Source organism: Macrobrachium rosenbergii, chromosome 55, assembly GCF_040412425.1.
Source record: "Macrobrachium rosenbergii isolate ZJJX-2024 chromosome 55, ASM4041242v1, whole genome shotgun sequence".
In the NCBI taxonomy this organism is placed as follows: domain Eukaryota; kingdom Metazoa; phylum Arthropoda; class Malacostraca; order Decapoda; family Palaemonidae; genus Macrobrachium; species Macrobrachium rosenbergii.
This window is the reverse complement of record NC_089795.1, coordinates 82091314-82111678: the sequence shown is the minus strand read 5'-3', so window position 1 is coordinate 82111678 and position 20365 is coordinate 82091314. Positions and strand designations below refer to the sequence as shown.

Sequence of the window (20365 nt, the reverse complement as noted above, 5' to 3'; positions counted from 1 at the left end):
TATTTTTCTTAGTGCTACAGTATATGTGGCATCTATAACTGGCGATATTACAATTTCCAGTGCTTCTTACAGTCACGCTGCAAAAGTTTTGAATGGATGAACAAAAATTGGTACTCTGCACCCCACTTACTTATTCTTGAGCTGGCATCTATTGAGCCATTAATATACTGTAACTATCTTTAGTGCTATACTAGATCTGTAATGGATTTACACTCCTGCACTGTATATAGGTGGGTAAAACAAAAAAATATTGCAAAATAAAAATATATATAAACTAACACAGATTACTGTAGTTTTAATTTTACTATTGTTTGTGTTTTTTTTTTTTTTACTGTAGTCACCTATAGATTTGAGTGCAGTTTCTCTAGATCTAGTGAAGCCCTAGTTGGTATGTGTGTATGGAAGGAACAGAGCTGGTTGTACAGGAAGATTCTGTTGATGGGTATAAGTGTACATGAATCAGTTTCGGGACTGCAAGGGTAAAATTGAAATGGGTAGAGAAAAAGTTCTAACAATGAGTGTATTAACCAGGAATGAAAAAATGATAGAAAAAGAATCTTACAAGGGAAGTCTGAATCTATCCATGGCAGCTTAGTTTGAAGAATATGAAAGATTGGTTCTGCCAAGAGATTTAAACATGGAGGTAGGAGATAGAAAAATTATACTGCACCTAGAAGAGACAAAATAGTGATGAAAAGTGTCACAGATTAAGTGTCAATAAAGATAACCTGAGAGGGTAATTTGATGGATATCAGGTTTACCATTACAGTATTTGGCTGAAGTGAAAGTTAAGATAGATATACGTTCAAGTCAGGTAGACAGGTGAAAATTTTGCTGCAAACGTAATCAAGACAAGAAAGTTAACAAGTGAGATAAGAAAACAAATATATGGAGGAAATGGATGAACTGTGGGTTTGGATTATATGTGCAGGTGGAGGTACATGATGAGGCATTAATAGAATTCAATACTGAGTATTTGTTGGAATAGAATGGTAGGAAGCGGGAATAGAAGAGTAAATGGGGAGATGAGGAATTAAAAGGTTCAGAGTGGGAAAAAACAATTTTTTTGGACAGGCAATTATACGGCAGAAGAGTTCACATATAAGCGGAATAGTTAAGGCAATAAAACGAAAGTGAGAGAAAAAGATAATAAAAATATTGGGAAGAAGGAGAGCAAGAGCTTTAAGGAAAACAGGAAGTAAACACAGAGTAAGAAGTTAATGAATAAATGGATCTCAATAAAATCTGCAGTGAAGAAATGCTATCTGAAGTGAATACAGTCAGGGTTAACAGTGAGCATTTTTAACTGTTGAATGTGAAAGATAAAAGAGACACCAAGCTGAATGATAGTTTAGACATCAGGAGTTGCAAGAAATATAAGTTAATGCTTCAGTACAATGGTGATAGTACAATTGAGTGGAACACCAAGGTTTGTAAGGTATGTTGAAAGAGGAAAAGGTTCCCAAAGAAGAGATGAGAAATAGCTGATAACTGTTAGTGTAAAAAAATAAAGATAATAGAAGCAAATGTAAGAATCACAAGGTTTTGTTACTCTCAGTATATCAGCATTGTACAGAAGGATTTTGACTCAGAACTTACAAGGATTGATTGGGAAGACTGAGTTTAGACATTTGGACAAGGAAGATGATGTGTAGCTCAGGTAGTACAGTATTTTGTTATGCCAAAAAGTAAGCGATATGTTTGAAGTTTGGGAAAATGCTGTAAGTGGCATACACGGGCCTCAAAAAGATGGAATGACGAGAGGCAACGTGTAGGGAGTTAATGATGTATGGTGTAGCACAAGGTCCTCCAACAAGCATTTTGAGGTAAACCTCCATCATATTTTGAATTTAAACAAATTTAATACTGATTAAATGATAGAAAATGTTTTGTGAAATCCGAGTTACCAAATACTTAATATGAAATATAAATCTCATTGGCATTATTAGCAGAATCACATTCTATGCTTAGTCACAAACTGAAGTTGATATTGGCAAATTAGTAAAAAATGAAGTGGCCACACATCTGAACAATTCAAGGTAAAATGTAGTACTGTACATGAATCAATGAACTGATTTACATTTAAGAATACAGCATTTGATATCAGAATAAGGATCTGTTTACATTTTATTTACATTTTGAGCATATATTAACTTTTGCAACTTAATTATCTTTTTACCTGATGCATAAAGTTAAGTTTATTATTTTTTTAGTGATTGTGTTTCGTAACCTGCCGTTAATTTGTTTTTACAGTAATTCAACTTAATTGTCCTTAAATTTCTGTAGCTGTTGTGCCAATACCTTTATACAATGAAAAATCCTGTCAAATATCATAAACATATTTGCATACATACAAATACAAATGTCATTTCCAAGAACATATGAATTTTGAATGAAAATTGCAAGGAAAAATGAAACAGGATATGCTTCTGACTGGGTTTGTCTACTTAAGACACTTTCCAAAAGAATGGTACATAGTAGGAAAAATTTATACATTTTACAATGAAAGCACAGTACATATGAACATACATACCATAACTGAAAAATAAAAAAGGAGGCAGTTTACACCTGCAAGGTGGAAGCAGAGCTTTTTTGACAGATTACACTGTTTAGGACACCAGTACTGAATTACTTTTTAATGGAAAATAACATGTATTTTTATGCTGTCCTTTGGACCAGGCTAAACTGCACTTGTTAAAATCTGTACATTTTATATATTTCTTATTAAATAAATGGATTAAGTTTAGGTTGGTATGCATATTCTTATAAAGTTGGACTTTACTATATTCCTTTCTAATGCCTTCAACTTCGAGCTAAGCTCAAATACCAGATCCAAATACAAACCATCTGTACCCTAGCTGTCACGACTATACTGTAATTGCAAGCGTTTTTCAAACCCTACTATTATCTGTTCAGACAATATTTTTATTTTTTTCGGACATGACAAGTGACAGTTTGGTTTACTACCTCTTATCTACTACAGTACAGTACTGTATTACATATTTAGAATGCAGGAAATATACCCACCATTCACGTCTAGAAAAATGTTGTCACACTAAAGAGATTCTGAGTAACCAGGTACATAAGGTAGTTTGCTGGGTAACAAGATACCTGAGGTAGTTTATGGCAAGAAGTTATGTACATATGATAATTAAATAATATCAAATGGCCCCAAGAAAGTCAATGAAGAGATCTCTTAACAATGAATGGTAACAAACACCACTCTCCTTAAAATTTCATATAAATTACCCTGAGATTACAGTCACAAAAAATTATAGAATCAGACCACTGCACTATAAATCTTAGATGTCAAAGGGCTGGCTAAATCAAAACATGATGGGGTTATTTAACCTGAGGGTGGCTTGGGACTTTCAAGTATTCCAAATTCACAATCCATCCAGTCTAAATTTTTAAAAAAGGTGAAAGTCACCAAGATGAGTTTTTCAAATACATTAAACAAATGGACTGATGAAAGGTAGTAAACAATGTAACAATCAGTGCTTCAATCACCTATAAAAGTGACCTATCAAATAACTCTTACAAAATTACTATAGCTCAAAAAGAAAATCCCATCTTGTGCACTGTCGTCTGCCACCCACTTATAATACATAAAACAAAAAATTTATTTAACCATTTCGGACATTTCATTTTTGAGATTCAAGAAGTATTTTGTTATGTACAATGACAGATGTCTTGTGTCTTACAAAGATTTCAGAAAACCATCATGAAGAGATATGACATACAGTAAATGACTTAATACAAACTCTATAACTACTATTTATTCTTCTTACTAAATTTCATACATGCAGTAGTTCAAGATGGTTCACGTATGTGATTGAGAAAAAATTTTCTCTTCATACAAACTAAGTGCTTATTACAATACATAGTATAAAATCTATTTAACCAGACCATCAAGTTACGTATCTGAACGCTAATGGTATTTAGCCATACAAATACTCTTTAATGGAGAGGGCAACAACTGGGACACAACACGGCATTAAAGCAGTTAAATGAAGAAATAAGAACAGACCCAATGGATTATATGATAGGTGAAAGGCTGAAAATGCAGCTGGCAGGCTAAAGGCTGCTGCAAAAAATCCTTAGTACTGTATCACCTACAATGCATCCCACAATACACACTATATGTTACACTCCATTAATGGCCCAGTGGGGGGGGTACCCGTAATGCTTATAGGGGGAGGCCTTTTGCAGCACACTGCAGATAGTACATTATTGGGGTTCTCTGCAGCATCCCTCTGACTCCCAGCAGCAGTGCTCACTCTTTAATTTTTCACATATTCTTTTTGATCTCTTCTCATCCAGCTGACCAGATTCTTTAAACTAACTTAAGTAAAGTTTTAACCTACCACTCAAGAACAAATCCTAAAGTTGAGCCTCATGAGTCCAGAAATGCAACTAGGTGGTCTTATTAATCTCCTGTATAATAATAATCCCCTATTGTGGACTATCATTTCAATATCATTATATTTTACGGCAACATTTTATACCTAAATGGTTCTTGGCATTGGCAAATATTCTATATAAATTACGATCCTCAAATGTGGATTTACCTTCCTTGCAAAATCTACAAGAACACCTTCTAGGGTATAAAGATAAACATTAAATTTAATAAAATTGTTCACATGCCACTCTTTAAACATAAAGAATGCTGCACAATCACATAACTTCCATGATAGTGAAAGAATGATGAGACTAGGTAGGAGGAACATATGTGTGCCTTTTTCCTCCATAACGAGCCACAAAAGCTTCAATTTTGAACTTCCTTTTGCAACCCTCATAGTTCATATACCTTATTTTCCCAAATATTGGCCTCTCTTTCCATCCTTGATCATGTATGCCACATATAGACCACATGACGCCTGCAAAAATAAAGAAAGAAATCTTATATACTCTAAAAAATTAATTCCATTACATAAACTTACATGGTGAACAGTCTATGTACAATGTGGAAGTCTCTTAATTGCAAGAATGAGCAATCATCTTTTAGCAGTTTAAAACAAATCATTTGTAACTAACTAACTAATCCTCTCTCAGAAAGGAGACACAAGACTAAGTTTAAAATCCTACTTGGTTAAATATTAGTCATAGAAAATAGTTTAACCAGATCACTGAGCTATATATCTTGGCTCTCACAGAGATTGTTTGATTAGCTGAATGAAGTCTACAGATCTCTATAAAGCCAATGAACTCAGGTTCAAGAGAATTTTAAACATGCATGTACATTCTGAAAAATATTCTCTCACAAATGCTCTCACCTCAGTTATGCACATTTACAATTTCTTCTCTGTTCTGGTACACACACAGCTTTAGATTAACATACAAAGCTTTAGATTAACATACTAGCTTGTACCTTTCATAACCACAGAGGGTTATATTCTGTTCATCATAATTTAGGACAGTAATAAAAGTTTTTTGCCCCATCCACTCATCCACCATCTACATTTCTTTCTTTCCTCTACTTGTCATCCACTCCTTCTGGTCTCTTCCTACCAAGCTGTCCAACTTCACTGACTTTGCCCTGCTCCAATCTTCACCTCTCTTTGGGCTAGACCTACAAGAACCTAACTGTCCAGGATGGGATGCACAGGTCCATGTTTCAAATACATGTATTATCTGAAGATTCTATGTGACTTGTTTCATTGCCACATTTAAGATATATATCATCTTGGAACTTTTTGAAACTTCAACTATGACTGAATATGAAACAGAGTTGAATACTTAAGTTGTAATTTTTCATTAGCAATGACTCTGGAGCTGATTATAAACTTCCAGTCACCCTAGCCTAGCCCATACGGAATCCTGCACCTACATACTATAGTGTAAAAATACCACATGTGCCCCATTTTAATATCTTTTCTTCTACATCTCAATTACTGTGCACTCAAAAGTTGCTGAGAGAGAGAGAGAGAGAGAGAGAGAGAGAGAGAGAGAGAGAGAGAGAGAGAGAGAGAGAGAGAGAGAGAGAGAGAGAAACAGCTGTCAAATAAATCACATGCAATATTTTTAGTGTTGTATAATAAGAGGCTTCAAAATCAACATCAGTTCTACCTCTTAAAGAGAGAGAGAGAGAGAGAGAGCAAAAAATGCATAGTAGACATTACTGATAACTATACTGAAATGACAGTTCCACAAGGAGGAGAATGACTGGATCTCAAAACTACTGCTGCACAAACAGATTTCAGAATTTTGATCATTCAAAATATTATTTTCATTTTTTACTTCTTTGTACTTTGGGACCTAAATCCACAATAATTAATACATGATGAAAGAGACACGACAGTTTGAAAACTCATATCAACTACAAGTTTTTTAAAAATGTCATTCTCAGTGAATCAGTCAGCAAAGAAAAGGTACTCCAGAGTAAATAACAGAAAATACTTTAGAGTTATAAATATTGACTCACCTACATATCCATTAGGATCAGTGCCATCAAGGTTATATCTATCATTGAGATATAAGGCAATAGTTATAGCTTCTTCAGGACTAGCTGTCCATTCAAGTATCTTTTTAGCCCAATACATGCGTAAAAAGCCATGCATCTTCCCTTCTTTAATTAACTGGATCTGAAAAGGCACAAATATAAAATTCAAAACAAATTCATTTTTCATTAGTACAAGCACCTCATTACTGATCACTCAATATCTGCAAGAGGTACAAGAGCAAACAATAGCAGTAAGCCTTACACTGAACAAAAAAAAAATTACCACCAAAGCACAAAATTTAAAGTGTGGAAAGGTTCCTACCAAACAAATACAGTATAAAAAAAATCTATAGTTGCAAATGAAAAATAATGTAACATATGTCACAGCATTAATCATGGGCAGCAACAGATATTACTGATGTACAGAATAGCCTGAAGAATTATACATAAAATTAGCCTTCCCAGAGATATAAGGCAGATTGTTAATGGCAGAAAGGAAAGGTCAAAATGTACACAGTACACAAGTTATTTAAAAAGCTAAATGGCAATATGAAATAACTGCAAAAATAATGAAGCTAAGAAGCAAAACAATCTACTCACTATTCACTACAGTACAATCAATAAAAAAAAAAATGGAAACTAGCACAAAAGATTCACTTCTGAATGTTAACCAGGATGCTACCCACTAGCTAGTTAGTGGCATGGTAAACATGCTAAAATCTTCACAACAATAATACCACACCATGAAAATTTTAAATTATATACACAACACGGTAATCATTGGCTGAAATGAAGAAAGCATATGACAGGCTATATTCTCAATTATTAAAATTGTTTATTGACAAAGTCAGTGATATGAAATTTCAACCAAGCAACTGTAAAATACCTATCAATTGCAGAATTAACTCTTTTATCACTTACTGACAGCTCAACAGAAGCAGTTGAATGGAATTATGATTAAAAGGAAAAAATAAAGCACAGATTATTCACAATCACCAGAACAGTGATTTCTTCTAAAGCAAGGGCATGCAGAATAAGCCTACAATTAAATACAATCCCTGTGTGATTACCAGAAGTAAGTGTGTACATGGTGAGACTACCTTTCATTCTGGCAGACATTCATAGGATGCAAATATATGCATATATATATATGATGGAATGGCAGTTCTATAAATGATCATTGAAAGCTACTAACAGAGTTAAATTACAGAAGAGTTAAATGAAGAGAGAAAACTAACCTGTGCAGAATTCCAAAGTTCATCATGAGTTCTGGCTTCATCTAATGTTGCCTGTGAGTACAAGTATGGCCGTTTGTCATCTCTGAAACATCACATAACTGTAAAACTTGATACCGTTAACATTTTTATCACAAAATGACAAATTCTTAAATCAATTTATATTTTTTGTAACTGACAAACCTGCACTTTTAACATAAGGGGAAAAATCCCTAGCGCCAGCTGGAGTCCGGTTAAAAAAAAGTTACAAGGAGTTGATGGCATCGGGAGACAGCCAAGATGGCGGTGTGAGGGAGGAGGAGTCGACCTCCCATACCTCATCTCGGAAGCATTGTGTCAGTTTTCTCTAGCCCAGGTAAAATATGGAGAGTTGGCTTGAGGTGGGCAGTATATGTTAACACTGCAGGTTTGTTAGTTATAAATACAAATTGATAAGGGAGACTTACTCTTAGAGGGAGGATACAGAAGCCTCAGAACCGACTGGAGGTTCAGCTCACCTGGCCTCACTTCCTGGCCATAGAAGGACATAGGAAGGAGTCATATGCCTCTGAACTGTAAAGTAAATGGTTACTTGCCAGCCAGACATCTGGGTTAAGAGACAACGTGGGAGATGGCGAACAAAAGCCTCTTAATAACAAGCAATAATTTCACCACTGATTTCAGCATAAATGACAATGAATTGCAGTAACTAGTCAATTGCAGGATCACAGAACCTGATATTATACCAAATTAATCACAAACCAACAAGTATGAAGACATGAAAAGTAAAATTTAAAAGGACAGCTGCACTAATGCAGCAACAGTTTATGTCTGTCTAGGTCTGTGAGGCCAATTTGGACTCAAGAACAGAACAGAAAGTTCTTTAAAAATACAGTGAATGATTACCTGTTCATCTCAACTCAAACTGCATAATCTATCTGGGCAAAGCTTCTGAATTTCCCTCAGTAAGATTTATTTGATGTCCAGTTGCAAGGATCAACAGAAATGAAAAGATTTTTCAAATGAAATCAGCAAAATCATTGTAAAAAACCATAGGGAACATGCTTTATTTTTATTAGCTATCCAAGATATAAAATGTACATACTGTTGCAAAATTTAATATCTTACCTGTGATCATTAAGAGTGGTTCTTGCCCATGAATATGCTCCATCAATATTATCATAATCTTTTTGATAATAACAATAATTGTCAGTTAGCTCTTGTCTAATTATAATCTCTTCAAGAAAACTTTCTGTAGATTCTTTTAACTGCTTCCTGTATCTTCTTACCTCTAATGCACATCTTTGGGCTGATACCTGACCTGTAAATTATAATAGAGCATTAAATTACACTATAATTCAGAACATATTTAGGTCATATATAACAAAACTATTGCAGTCAGTAAATACAATAAAACTACTAGTTTAATATACATGAAATTTTACTATAAAGGACAAGAACAAAGTACAAATATTGTTTGAAGAGCAATATAAGGTTATTAACCTTGTAAAATGACAAATTTTTAATTAATTTGTATTTTTCATAGCTAACAAACCTGGAAACTGGTAAAAACATATAAAATTGTAGAACAAGGTATTGGTGGCAATGGGGTTTGGCTACTCAGGTGAGACAGGAGGAAACAATCAACCTATCTTCACCCAAGAATGCTGTGACGTCTCAGTTTCTTCCTTATCTCCTTACTAAAAGGACGTGTTACTGCCCATCCTTCCAGAAGCTGGTTTTCTCCTGTCCATTTTTCTTCTTTGGTTTGCCTTTTGTGTTATGAAATAGTGCTATTCTGTGTGATTGTGCATTAGCGCTTTTATTATGTTTTTGTGTTGCATTTGAACATGCAAACATAACTCATATAAGCCTCAGAGGAAATGTCCTGGCATTGATGTCTTCCCTTGTTCACGTTTTTTGGCTTCGTTTAAGACTGACCCCCCTTCTACTAGCAGCAGATGCAGAGCTAATGTATGTAATGTTGCTAATCCATGTTCTGAGTGTCCTTCTTGGCCTCCTGAGCAGTGGAGGATTTTTACCAAGAAGAAGCATCAGAGGAGGAAGGAGGCACCATCTTGGTTCTCCTCCTTTGATGCCCACTTCTCAGTCTCCTTCTGGTTCCTCTTCCATGCCCAATCTTCCTCTAGTTGCTTCTTCTTCCATAGCTGTGACTTTGGAAGTTTTGGGAGAGGGGTCAGGAGATATTATCTCTCTGGCTACTGCTGCTCTATTGGGGGGGTCCTCCCCCCCAATGAAGGAAGGGCAGCGCCATCTTGTTCTATTTCGGGATCGGAGGCTCAGAAGTTGGCTAGCATCTGGGCTTCTCTAGGCCTTCCAGAAGTACCAACCTTCAGTGGCCTATTGTCCCATTCCTGTCCCCTCACGTTCCCATGTTGTCCCCTCAACAGTTGCAAGCCCTGCTGCTCTCCCCTTAGCTGTACCAGGAGCTTCAGTTCCTGTTGCCACATCAGCCTTGGGTGTGCCCTGTCCATGAGTCGGCGGCTGCAGTGGCGAGTATCGTTCACGTTCCCATCTCATCTGCCCTAAGCTCAATGTAATAAATACAGTTCACTCATCCAACCCAAGCTCAACGTAATAAATACAGTGCAGTACTTACCAAAATGGAGCCATGGAGACAGATTACTTAGAGCATTTTCAGTTGGGTCATTTGACTTGGCAGCATATTTTCTAAGCCTCTTAAGACAAAACTGGTTCAGAACACCAAGTCCTGCTTTGGTCCCTGGTTTGCCCATTCAACTGGTCCCACTGATCGATCAACTTCTAAAAATTTGTCTGCTTCTACCCAGTCTGTAGGCTATTAGAATAAGGAAAAAAGCAATGCAATCCAGGTAAATAACTCAAGATAGAGGTGTATCAGTATATGCAATGATAAAATTAACACAGCAAAGAAATACAGTAACATGTTCTAATTATAAACCTTTCAAACGCACATCTTTGACAGCTGCTATTGCTCATCTAAACTGAATATGCGCAATTCAAAAGCACAAAAATACTGTAAAAAATCTAAAATACTTTTTCATATCTTAACCCTTACTTTTACTTGCAACTTAATGCCCAGACTGGACAGACAATTCAAAAGCTGACTAGCTACTGACAACAGTAGTTTGAAGAGGAGCAAGACTTTCCCTCACTTGATAGTTCCATATCTTACCTGACAAAAGCTCTTAGTTCCAAGTTTCTGTTTACAACATTACCTCACTATAGATCTTCCTTACTTTACTCTTTCTGTTCTTGCAAACAATTACAACCACTTTTATTAGTTCCTCCAGTTTTTTCTTAATGATCCCATTTCAATACTTTACCAGCTGTCAACATCAGCAATTCCACACACTTCATCTTCTCATGCAGCAACTTAGCATCTACATTTACCGTCCTTCGTCTAACTTCTCACATAATTTTATCTTTACAGATATTAAACATCTGTGAAGACAACACACACATAATAGTTTTTAATCAGTGAGTAACTTATCTTCTATACCATACATCCTCAACACCCTCTACATTGCATCTCTATAAGTTCTACCATAAATTTTTTCTAAATTCATGTATGCCACATAATGAAGTACTTATGAAAACTACGTAGCATTTCAGAAAACGAAATGTGTGCTTTTTCTGAATGCAGGTACAGTATATGTAAGTACGTGTGTGTAATTACTGAAGTGTAATACTGGGAAACTCCTTCAATTTGAAAGGCCTCATCAGTAGTATTCCTGGAGTTTAAGACATGCAAAATAAGTCTATCTGATGTTGGAGCATAAATGGGTCTTGACTGTGCCCTGCCACTCAATAAAATCTTCAAGCAAAAGTATACTATACTAGATATGGGAGAAATTCTATCCATAAATCTTACCTTAGCTTTACATTTACTTTCATAAGGGTGCTTCACAACAGGTGGAAACTTGGTCAAATAGGTTGAAAGTTGGTCATTGATTTTCCTACGGATAGTTTTAGCAGAGTACTCTTGTTTATCAGAAGCCTGCCAGCATGGCACAATATTATGAGCATCCACCTAAAATTGAATTAAAACCATGAGAGAAAATAAATGGTAGAGGGTGCAAATATATAGGCCTTGTTCATTATTTACTTGTAAAAGTTAGATTACTATAAAAAATATAAAGGTCTATGTTTAGCTGGGTTATACAAACTTGAGGAATACTTCACCAAACTCTTATTTGCTACCAATTAATTTCACAAACAGTTGTGGTTACCAAAGTCACAGTTGCAAAATAAATTTTTCCCAAAGAATACATTGATAACTAATGAAATGAAACCCAACCCCAACAACTTCATCAATACAAAGTAACTAACATTATTAAACATATTGTACCTGAAATCAATAACTTCTTGCAACATAAACTTTTATTTAAGTTCTAAATGAAAATTGCCTGAATACCAAATGTGGTGGTGACCAAGAATTTCAGGTACAAGCAGTCCCGGTTAATGGTGGGGGTTCTGTTCCTGGCCAAGTGCCGCTAACTGAAAATCACCGCTAACTGATAACCCGCTTAATGGGGCCTCTAACCGGATATCGGCGCCTCTAACCGGATATCGACGCCACTAACCGGAGATCGGCGCCGAAAATCCAGTTAACGACGTCACTAGACAAGCACTGTAAAACCGGATTGCCATTAACCAACACTGCCAGTAAGTGGGGACTGCCTACTTAGAATAGACTTTCAGCCAGGAGGGAGGATGTGATGTTAATGCTGAAAGGAGGATAAAAGCAGCTTGGGGGAAATGAAGCGAGGTGCCAGAGGTAGTGTGTGATAAATGAACACTAAATAAACTAAAAATTAAATATCTATGGTATCATAAGCAAACCCGTGATGATGCATAAGCTAGAAAATGAAGAAATTAGAAGTGCAGGAGTGGTAAAGATTACTGATGTGATAAGAGTTGAAAATGAGATGGTTTGTGCATATGGTAGGGATAAGTATGAAGGAAGTAAAGAGGACTTGGATGGAACCTGTGAGATGAGTAATTAGGAAGGAGTGAAGAGGACTTGATGGAAACTGTACGAGGTACATTAAAATACTGTTTAATTATGGATATCTTCAATTCAAAATATAGCATTAAGCAAAAAACTACTTAAGAGACCTGTAAAATAATGTTGGTCTTTTCTTAATGATGAAGAGAATATTTTGAATTGGGAACTTCAGTGAAATACAGTAACTTACTTCTTTAATACTAAAGTTCTATAGAATACTTCCAAGGTCATTCATATGAGTTGAGAGTATTATAATGACAATCATAATAATAACAGTGGAGAACACTAATATATATATTCAGTAAGTAAATTAGAGATTTACCTTGCACATTGGAATACTGTCAGGGATGCCTTTCTGAACATCCTTTACCCACTGCATTGGAATTCGCAAAGGAAAAAAGTCTGTGACCACGCCACCTATGTTGTGACTCTTGACGAACTTAGGAAAAACAGTTTTCGGTTCCCCCAAGAGGACATGAAATTCTATACACAATTCCTGGCATTCTTTTTCCACCTCTTCCAGACCTGAAAAGGAATGCAAAAACATGCAAAATTATCCCAACTCTAAGGGGGAAAAAATCAATACAAAGACGTATTTCATGATAAACCCAAGTCATATGGGCTCTCATCCATGGTCTGAATATCCCCAGACATTTGTATTCTTATATCTTGTAGACATAAGAAGCAGAGTAGCAAGAGTGACTATACATGAATGTATGCCTATGACTCACTATTAGATAGCTAAGAGTGACAGTTCATGAATGTATGTCTATGACCCATCAGTAAACAGTAACTATTCTCCTAATTGCTTCATGTGATTCAGGACTACACACACACATACACAGTTACAATGGTTCCAAACATTGCTTTGGCAATTTGAAAAATTTTAACAGATTTTTTTTTGTTCCTTTTGCTTTTCATCCTCGTCTTCTCATCTTTGCTTAATCTAATCCCTTTTCTCTAATTTTCCTGTAAAAATAGTTTGTGCATAATGTGTGAATTTGTTTACATCTGTAGTCCCTTTTATATGTATTTTATAAGAAATAATTTTAGTATGTCAGTGTTTTTGGTTCATTAACTACAATACAAGCTGGATACTAATCACTGCTATAGAGTTAATTCTTGTTTGGACTATGCAAATTTTGTTTTCAGGGTTGACCATCCTAGGCTCATCACTTGTCATTCTTGATGGAGATTATTACCAGGTAAGCACCAGTTTTGTTTACTCTGTCACCAGTCATGCTGCTCCCTGCCAATTTGGTGACTGAGGAGAGGTTCCTGCATGAGTTCTTTTCCATCACTACCCAACATGAGTGGATTTCAGGCACCTCCACCTTCCTTTTAGTCGAGGGGAAAAAGTGAGATTTAGCCACAAAGTATCACCTTTCCTTATGCACTTCGACCTCCTTGACCAAAATTTATCCATGCAAACTTAGCAAGAGAACTGGAAGAAAAAACTTATGACAAATGTGATGAAGATTGCAACAGCCAACCTTGGTACCTGAACTTGCAGACACCTGGCATGCAGTAACTATCAGGTAAACATGAACTGACTGTCAATGGTTTCACACTTACCTTTTAAAAGAAACTGGAACTGTCTATACGTGGTATCCAAAAACTTGGGGACAAGACAGTACACCACATGAAGTGCTAGTTTATTTTTCAAAGCCAATCGCTGAGCAAAAAGCAATGCCCAGTTATCTGTTGGTAATAAAATACCACATTAGGTACAATTAATATATGAATTTCAATATGAGCATGAAATACCAATATCTTTAATAATTTCTCTACTTTGCAACCTAACAAAAACATCTGGGATCATTTTTATGCACAACTGATACAAAACCTCGCTTTGCAAATGCCTTTACAACTGGTTTTAGTTTCAGTGAATCAAAGTCCTGAAATTTAGATAGGGTACATTAATACATGACAGTACAGCCATGTATTGACTCACTTGCTAGCTGTCAAATTTTTTTTTTTTTTTGCATTTACAAATAAGAGCAATGGTTCATAATACACCTATAAAAATGGTTTTAAAAATGTCTGTAGTTTTCATTTGAAATTATACACTGGTTTACAAATTCTGAAAAAATTAAGGTTAAAGGCAATTGACACTCTTTGTTTGGTAAAAAAAGAGCTGAGCAACACTTAGCCTATTGTTAAAAGGCAACATGAATACACCTTAAAGACTCCCCTGGGGATTATTTTCATGAGTTCCTTCTATAATACACATATTCACATATCTATTATGAAAGGTGTAACAGTTCTCATCACTGCTACTGATTTTATAAAGCGAGCCATTCATCACCGTAGAACTTCTCAGTTCCAGAGGTCCTTTACTTTACTCCTCACACCACTGGACTCTGTAACAGTCTCCCTGAGGATGTCATGCAATTGGAACTTCAAAAGTTCAAGCGAAGTTGCAATGTATTACTACCCTAGTACTATCCTCCTCACATTTTAACACATTTTTATTTATTTATTAATGTACTGATTCACTGTTTCCTCTTAATAATTGAGGTATCTTTCTGTATTTCCCTTTACCTTCTCTTCTTCCTAATGAACACCATATTCTTTGGAAGCTTGTATTTTAACTCAATGGCCCCTGTGGGCTTGTTCCATATGAATAGGGTTCATCTTCTAAATATAATAATAATAATAATAATAATAATAATAATAATAATAATAATAATAATAATAATAATAATAATAATAATCATCATCATCATCATCATCATAATAAATAATACATGGTGAAATACATGCAGAGATATTCAGTTTACTGTTAAACTTCATGTTGAAGTTCCTGGACCCTACAGCTTTCCTGATCATGGGTCTTACTTGGCTTCCAGATTGCCTGGCTTCCAAGTGTCTCTCATTTAGAGGGTTAAGCTGTCTTGTTGTCAATCATCAAAGCCTTCAAACTATTTCCCCTTCTGTACTCGGATATGTGTTCAACAAACCGAGAAATTCTGCTGTACAGTATTAAGTTCAATGGTCTTGTTCCTCCTGACCCCAATTAGATGTAGAGTTTACAGAGTGCCTTGTATGGGACATTACAGGGGGATATATTAAGGGTTCTTTGGAGTACCCTTACAGACTTGGCTATGATTCTTTTTGCTTTTTAATTTTCATCAATTCCTTTAGGTTTCTTCCTACCTGGTTGTCCAACCTCTTCAGTGTGGTCCAACTTTCACATTTATTTGAGAACATATCCTTTAGTCAAAGCCTATGAGAGTCTATAAATTGACAGAGAGGTCTTGTTAAACTACTTATTAATAGGGGTATGACAATTAACCGCAACCGACTGCCTAAGCCCCTCAGTCTACTAAAACCTAGCATCTACCCCAAACAATTAACCATATTCAGTTACAGTTTCCCTACCATTAAATTCCAATTACTTTTTGTTTAGATGATACATAAAGTGTCACTGGCTTTAAAAAGTCCAGTTAAGGGCAACTGACAATTCTTTGTCTATTTGTATACTGTACAAGTGTGTGCTTATCAACTACATTCTGGTTTTTCATATTTTGTTTCCATTTTTACACATTAAGTTTTCATTTTTACACAAAATAAAAAAATTAAGTGTTTTACAGAATATTTTTTGTGACAGCATGTCTGAATAGATTGTGGTGAACAACTGCCAGACAGTGAAAGATTACTCAAAGATTATGGTAAACTGAAGCCTTACTGTACATCCTGGCACCAATTAGCAATAATAATATGATGCCCCTTCCTGCTTTGTGGTGTTGTGCCACTCATATCATAATAATAATCACGATAAAAGTTGTTTCACCTACCACTGAAGCATATTTCTTGACTCTCCTAGGACTGTCCTGAGCAAGATATAAAGAGACTGATAAATTTGGAGGTTAAACTCAAATGGCTAATTACAAGTAAGACACAATGCAGCTGGAACCAAAGGAATGATCAAACATACTTTTAGTAATACCTAAAATGGATCACACAAGACAAAACATGCTACAAGGAAATTTGGACAACTCAGTTGTTGTTGTTGTATTCTAACCTTGTCACAGATACAGTCACTGTCTCAGTTTCTAAGGAGTTCTTACAAACAATGTCTCAGGTTTGGAAGTCAACTCATTCCTCACTGATGCAACTCTGTCAGGGTACATGGAAAGATTTCTCTTTGGAAGACTGATTGATTTCTGGTGACAACTGAAGTTGCCAATTTCCACTGTGAAGACTGCCAGCCCAGTAAAGTGATGCCAGACAATAATTTTTCTATTTGGTGAGATGTACAGTATTGTATTCAGGAGCATTAGCCATCTTCTTAATAACAAATGTTACTTCCTCAGGAAGAATTTTCCCTAGACTCCCTATTCTGAAAGGTACAGAATACTAAAGTAAGAATACTAAAGTATTTACCATTACTACACAGTATTTACCAACCCTGTTTCCTGATAAAATTAGAATCAAAAGAACATTAGAATTTTCTTTCTTGAAATATAAATATAAGCATTCTGTCTTAAAATTATTTCATTACAAGATCATTACACCTAATGTTAGGTGCTCACTCCATAAGCATAGTAAATAAAAGCATTTACTGTACTTCCAAATCAAAAAAGTTTTAAATATAATGTACAGTACTTTCAGTGCCATACCATGATTCATGCCTGTATAGCAATACAGATGTATAATCTGATTTCCAAATCTTAATTGGCTTGCCCATTGTTTACTCTGCCTATTTTATGATTTCACTATTTTCCAACTCAAGAGAACTGCAGTGTTGAAGGATCATTGTTCCTAAATATTTAAAAGATTCAACCTCATTTCATCCTTGCTCCATCAAATATTACTTCCTGCCTTTGTGCATACCATGTCCTCATTACTTCTGTTTTCTTAGATTAAGAGTTCCTTTTCTCTAGATGTATTATGCATTCTATCAAGCATTCTCTGTAAATTTTGTGGTGTTTTACTGATTACAACAGCATCATCTGCATATTCTAAGTGTGTTGACTTTCAATATAAACCTTTTCTTCCACCTCCAGCCACCTTTTTCATTATAAAACCATTGTGAAGGGCAAACACCTATATAATAATCATTTGTTGTCTCTAACAGCTAAGGTTTTTCCACTACTAAAAAAAAAATTCCACATAAAGAAATGACAATTGGAACTGCATGAGTTTGGTTAATGTAATTCCCTTAAGAATAAAAAAAAATGCCAAAGGTTACAGAATTCAATTCAATTCATTCAAGTTTTCTTAAAGTGATCTTTTAGTTGAAGAAAAATTTTAATTGTCAACATAAAATTATCCCAGATTTAAAGAAGAGTAACATGGCCCAAAGTCAAAACTGCAGAGGAGGAGGTTATATACTACCTGGTGATACTAATACAACAAAATTCCAGAAAAGTATGTTGCAATAAAGAAAAAACTTTTCCTCTACACACCTTGCACCCTCTGATCACGACACATCCAGTACACGATCCCCTGGCTATCTTCAGGTACGTCTGAAGCTTCACTGATCATTTCGACACGTTTCTTGTTGAATTTGAAATCCAAGATGTCTTCTCCTGCCTAAAGCATAGATGTAGCACATATAATATTAGGGCTTATCAAGGAACAAAATGACTTAACCTCAAATCATTAATTGGTTTCCTTTTGTCTCGTAAAGAACTTCTGAATATGGTAAGACCACAGCTACCTCTTAGTTTTAGGTTTCTGTTAAATTTAAAAGCACTCAAATTTTGAAAAAAACATGAATTCTAAACACACATGCTTACATTCTTTCTTTCCTCTTCAACACGTGACAGAATGTCTAAGTCAACTCCATCAACCTTTTGCTTCTTTGAAGTTGGTTCATCTTCTGTTGGTGCCATTTTATATATAATTTTTCTTTTGTTGTACAGCCAACAATATCCACTGTTGATTCAATCTGTGAACAGAGGCTATAATTCAGAAAGGATACAATACAAAGAAATGGACTAATCTTACAAATTCCAAAAGGCCCACTCAGAACTACCCAACTACAGTACAGTATTGTTACAGCTGTTAATAGTTTTCAACTTTTTTTCTTGAATTCTTAAACTGAACCATAAATAAATTATTACCACATGTTTTTTAATAATTTATTTAGTGATTCCTCAATAAACAAGAATTTCCAGACAAGCTCACAAATCTCCACTAATTATATCTTGACCAAATTCTCTAAATAATTTTAAGGCATCTACTTTACACACACCCTATTACCTTAGGCTAACTGCATAATACACATAATGAACCTTATTATCATTAATGTTTAGTTGAGAGATAAATATTGTATACATTTAAAGGATTACAGAAACTTCCTAAGCTCAACATTTAATTCAATACTTGGGGAAAATGACAACTTCTTTCACTCAGGAGCTGAGTAATGATATACTGTACAATATCAAGGGTCATCATCCAGCAGTTGGGTGAAAATTACCCATTACTGTAAACCATAGGATAAGTCTCATTAGCCAAACAGCTGGAAAAATAACATTCTCTACCGAGTTTGTCCAGTGGTTAGGGAAATAAGCCTAGGCCTATGCCATTTATGACTTAAGAGAGGTCCAGGGGCAGAAGCCTCCACCCCCTGGCCAGGTTAGGGCAACGGCATCCGAGGTCTGGTTAGGTAAAGGTAAGTCTGGTTAGGTCATATTCCCTCTACAGTAGCCATGACCCCTCGCTCTGCATTCGCTCCCAATTCAAAATTTAAGTGAGAATAGACCTGGCCAAGATACTGCACTTGGATAAAGGCAGGAATATAATATTTCCGGTGAGAAATCCGCTATATGCTTAATGGTTAAGGTAAGTATTTCCTGCAGGGTGTCTACCTTAGCAACGTCGCCTCCTACGCTAGGCCTATACCTTTCCAGGAGCTTCTCTTGTATTCTGGGTATTTTTCATTGTTATTTTTGAGGGCAATCGCAGAAAAACGCTATGGTACCACAAAATGATTGAATACCAATGACTGGATGCTAGGTATGTGAATCACAATAGAGCTTGGGTTAGCCGTTGCATAAGTCAATAGGCCTAACAGGAAATGTATGAAGTTAAGTGTTTGTTGAGAGGTTGTATTCATACCTTTATCTGAGATACTGACTACCACTGTTCTTCAACACCTTCAGTAGGAGAGTTACGAACTGTCAAAGTTATCCAACCAATTTAAGAAGCCCGCGTGCCCTACGACTACCAGCCTTTACGTAAACCATAACAACAGCCATGGCCAATGTGTATTTTCCACATGCAGTTCCTACGCCCAAGCTTACGCCTTTATGACTTCTGCGTACACAGTTCCCCTCCCCTCTCTGTGAGTGTGAGGTAAGTTTCCTTAAAATCTTATTCTCTTTCAGCACTGATTACTATAACGATATCTCTTTCACGCATGAATAGCTCATGAAGTTGAAAAAATATTTATTTGCTTTATTATTTCAAGGGTCATGAAGGATGGCGACCCAGTGACATGTATGAAGCAACAAAGGGCAGGGCAAAGTTAACTTGACAACGTCTCATTTAATGGTATCTCTGATAAATCACAATCAGCGTAATCTGTCAGACAAATGTTTATCAGCAACTGTAAATGTCTAACAACTGACAGTGCGAAGTCTTCCAGTCCAAGAAATCTGTTATGTAATATGAGAATGTTCGTGGTTGCAGATTTTAACTTCTCTTGTTACCTGGTATTCATTAACACCCGGATTTGTGGATACA

The 20365-nt window shown here is 35.6% G+C and overlaps 1 protein-coding gene across 1 annotated transcript; it reads right to left on the bottom strand.

Annotated features, from left to right (window-relative positions):
* Nucleotides 1-2424: 2424 nt before the first annotated feature.
* On the bottom strand, nucleotides 2425-19935 carry LOC136835518 (deoxyribodipyrimidine photo-lyase-like). The gene is given in 12 exon segments (XM_067099105.1): nucleotides 2425-4880; nucleotides 6425-6584; nucleotides 7681-7762; nucleotides 8785-8977; nucleotides 10277-10408; nucleotides 10411-10474; nucleotides 11531-11689; nucleotides 12990-13192; nucleotides 14243-14368; nucleotides 18082-18208; nucleotides 18415-18566; nucleotides 19739-19935. Coding segments are annotated over 11 exon segments (1509 nt in total). The 5' UTR covers nucleotides 18511-18566; nucleotides 19739-19935; the 3' UTR covers nucleotides 2425-4713.
* Nucleotides 19936-20365: the final 430 nt, after the last annotated feature.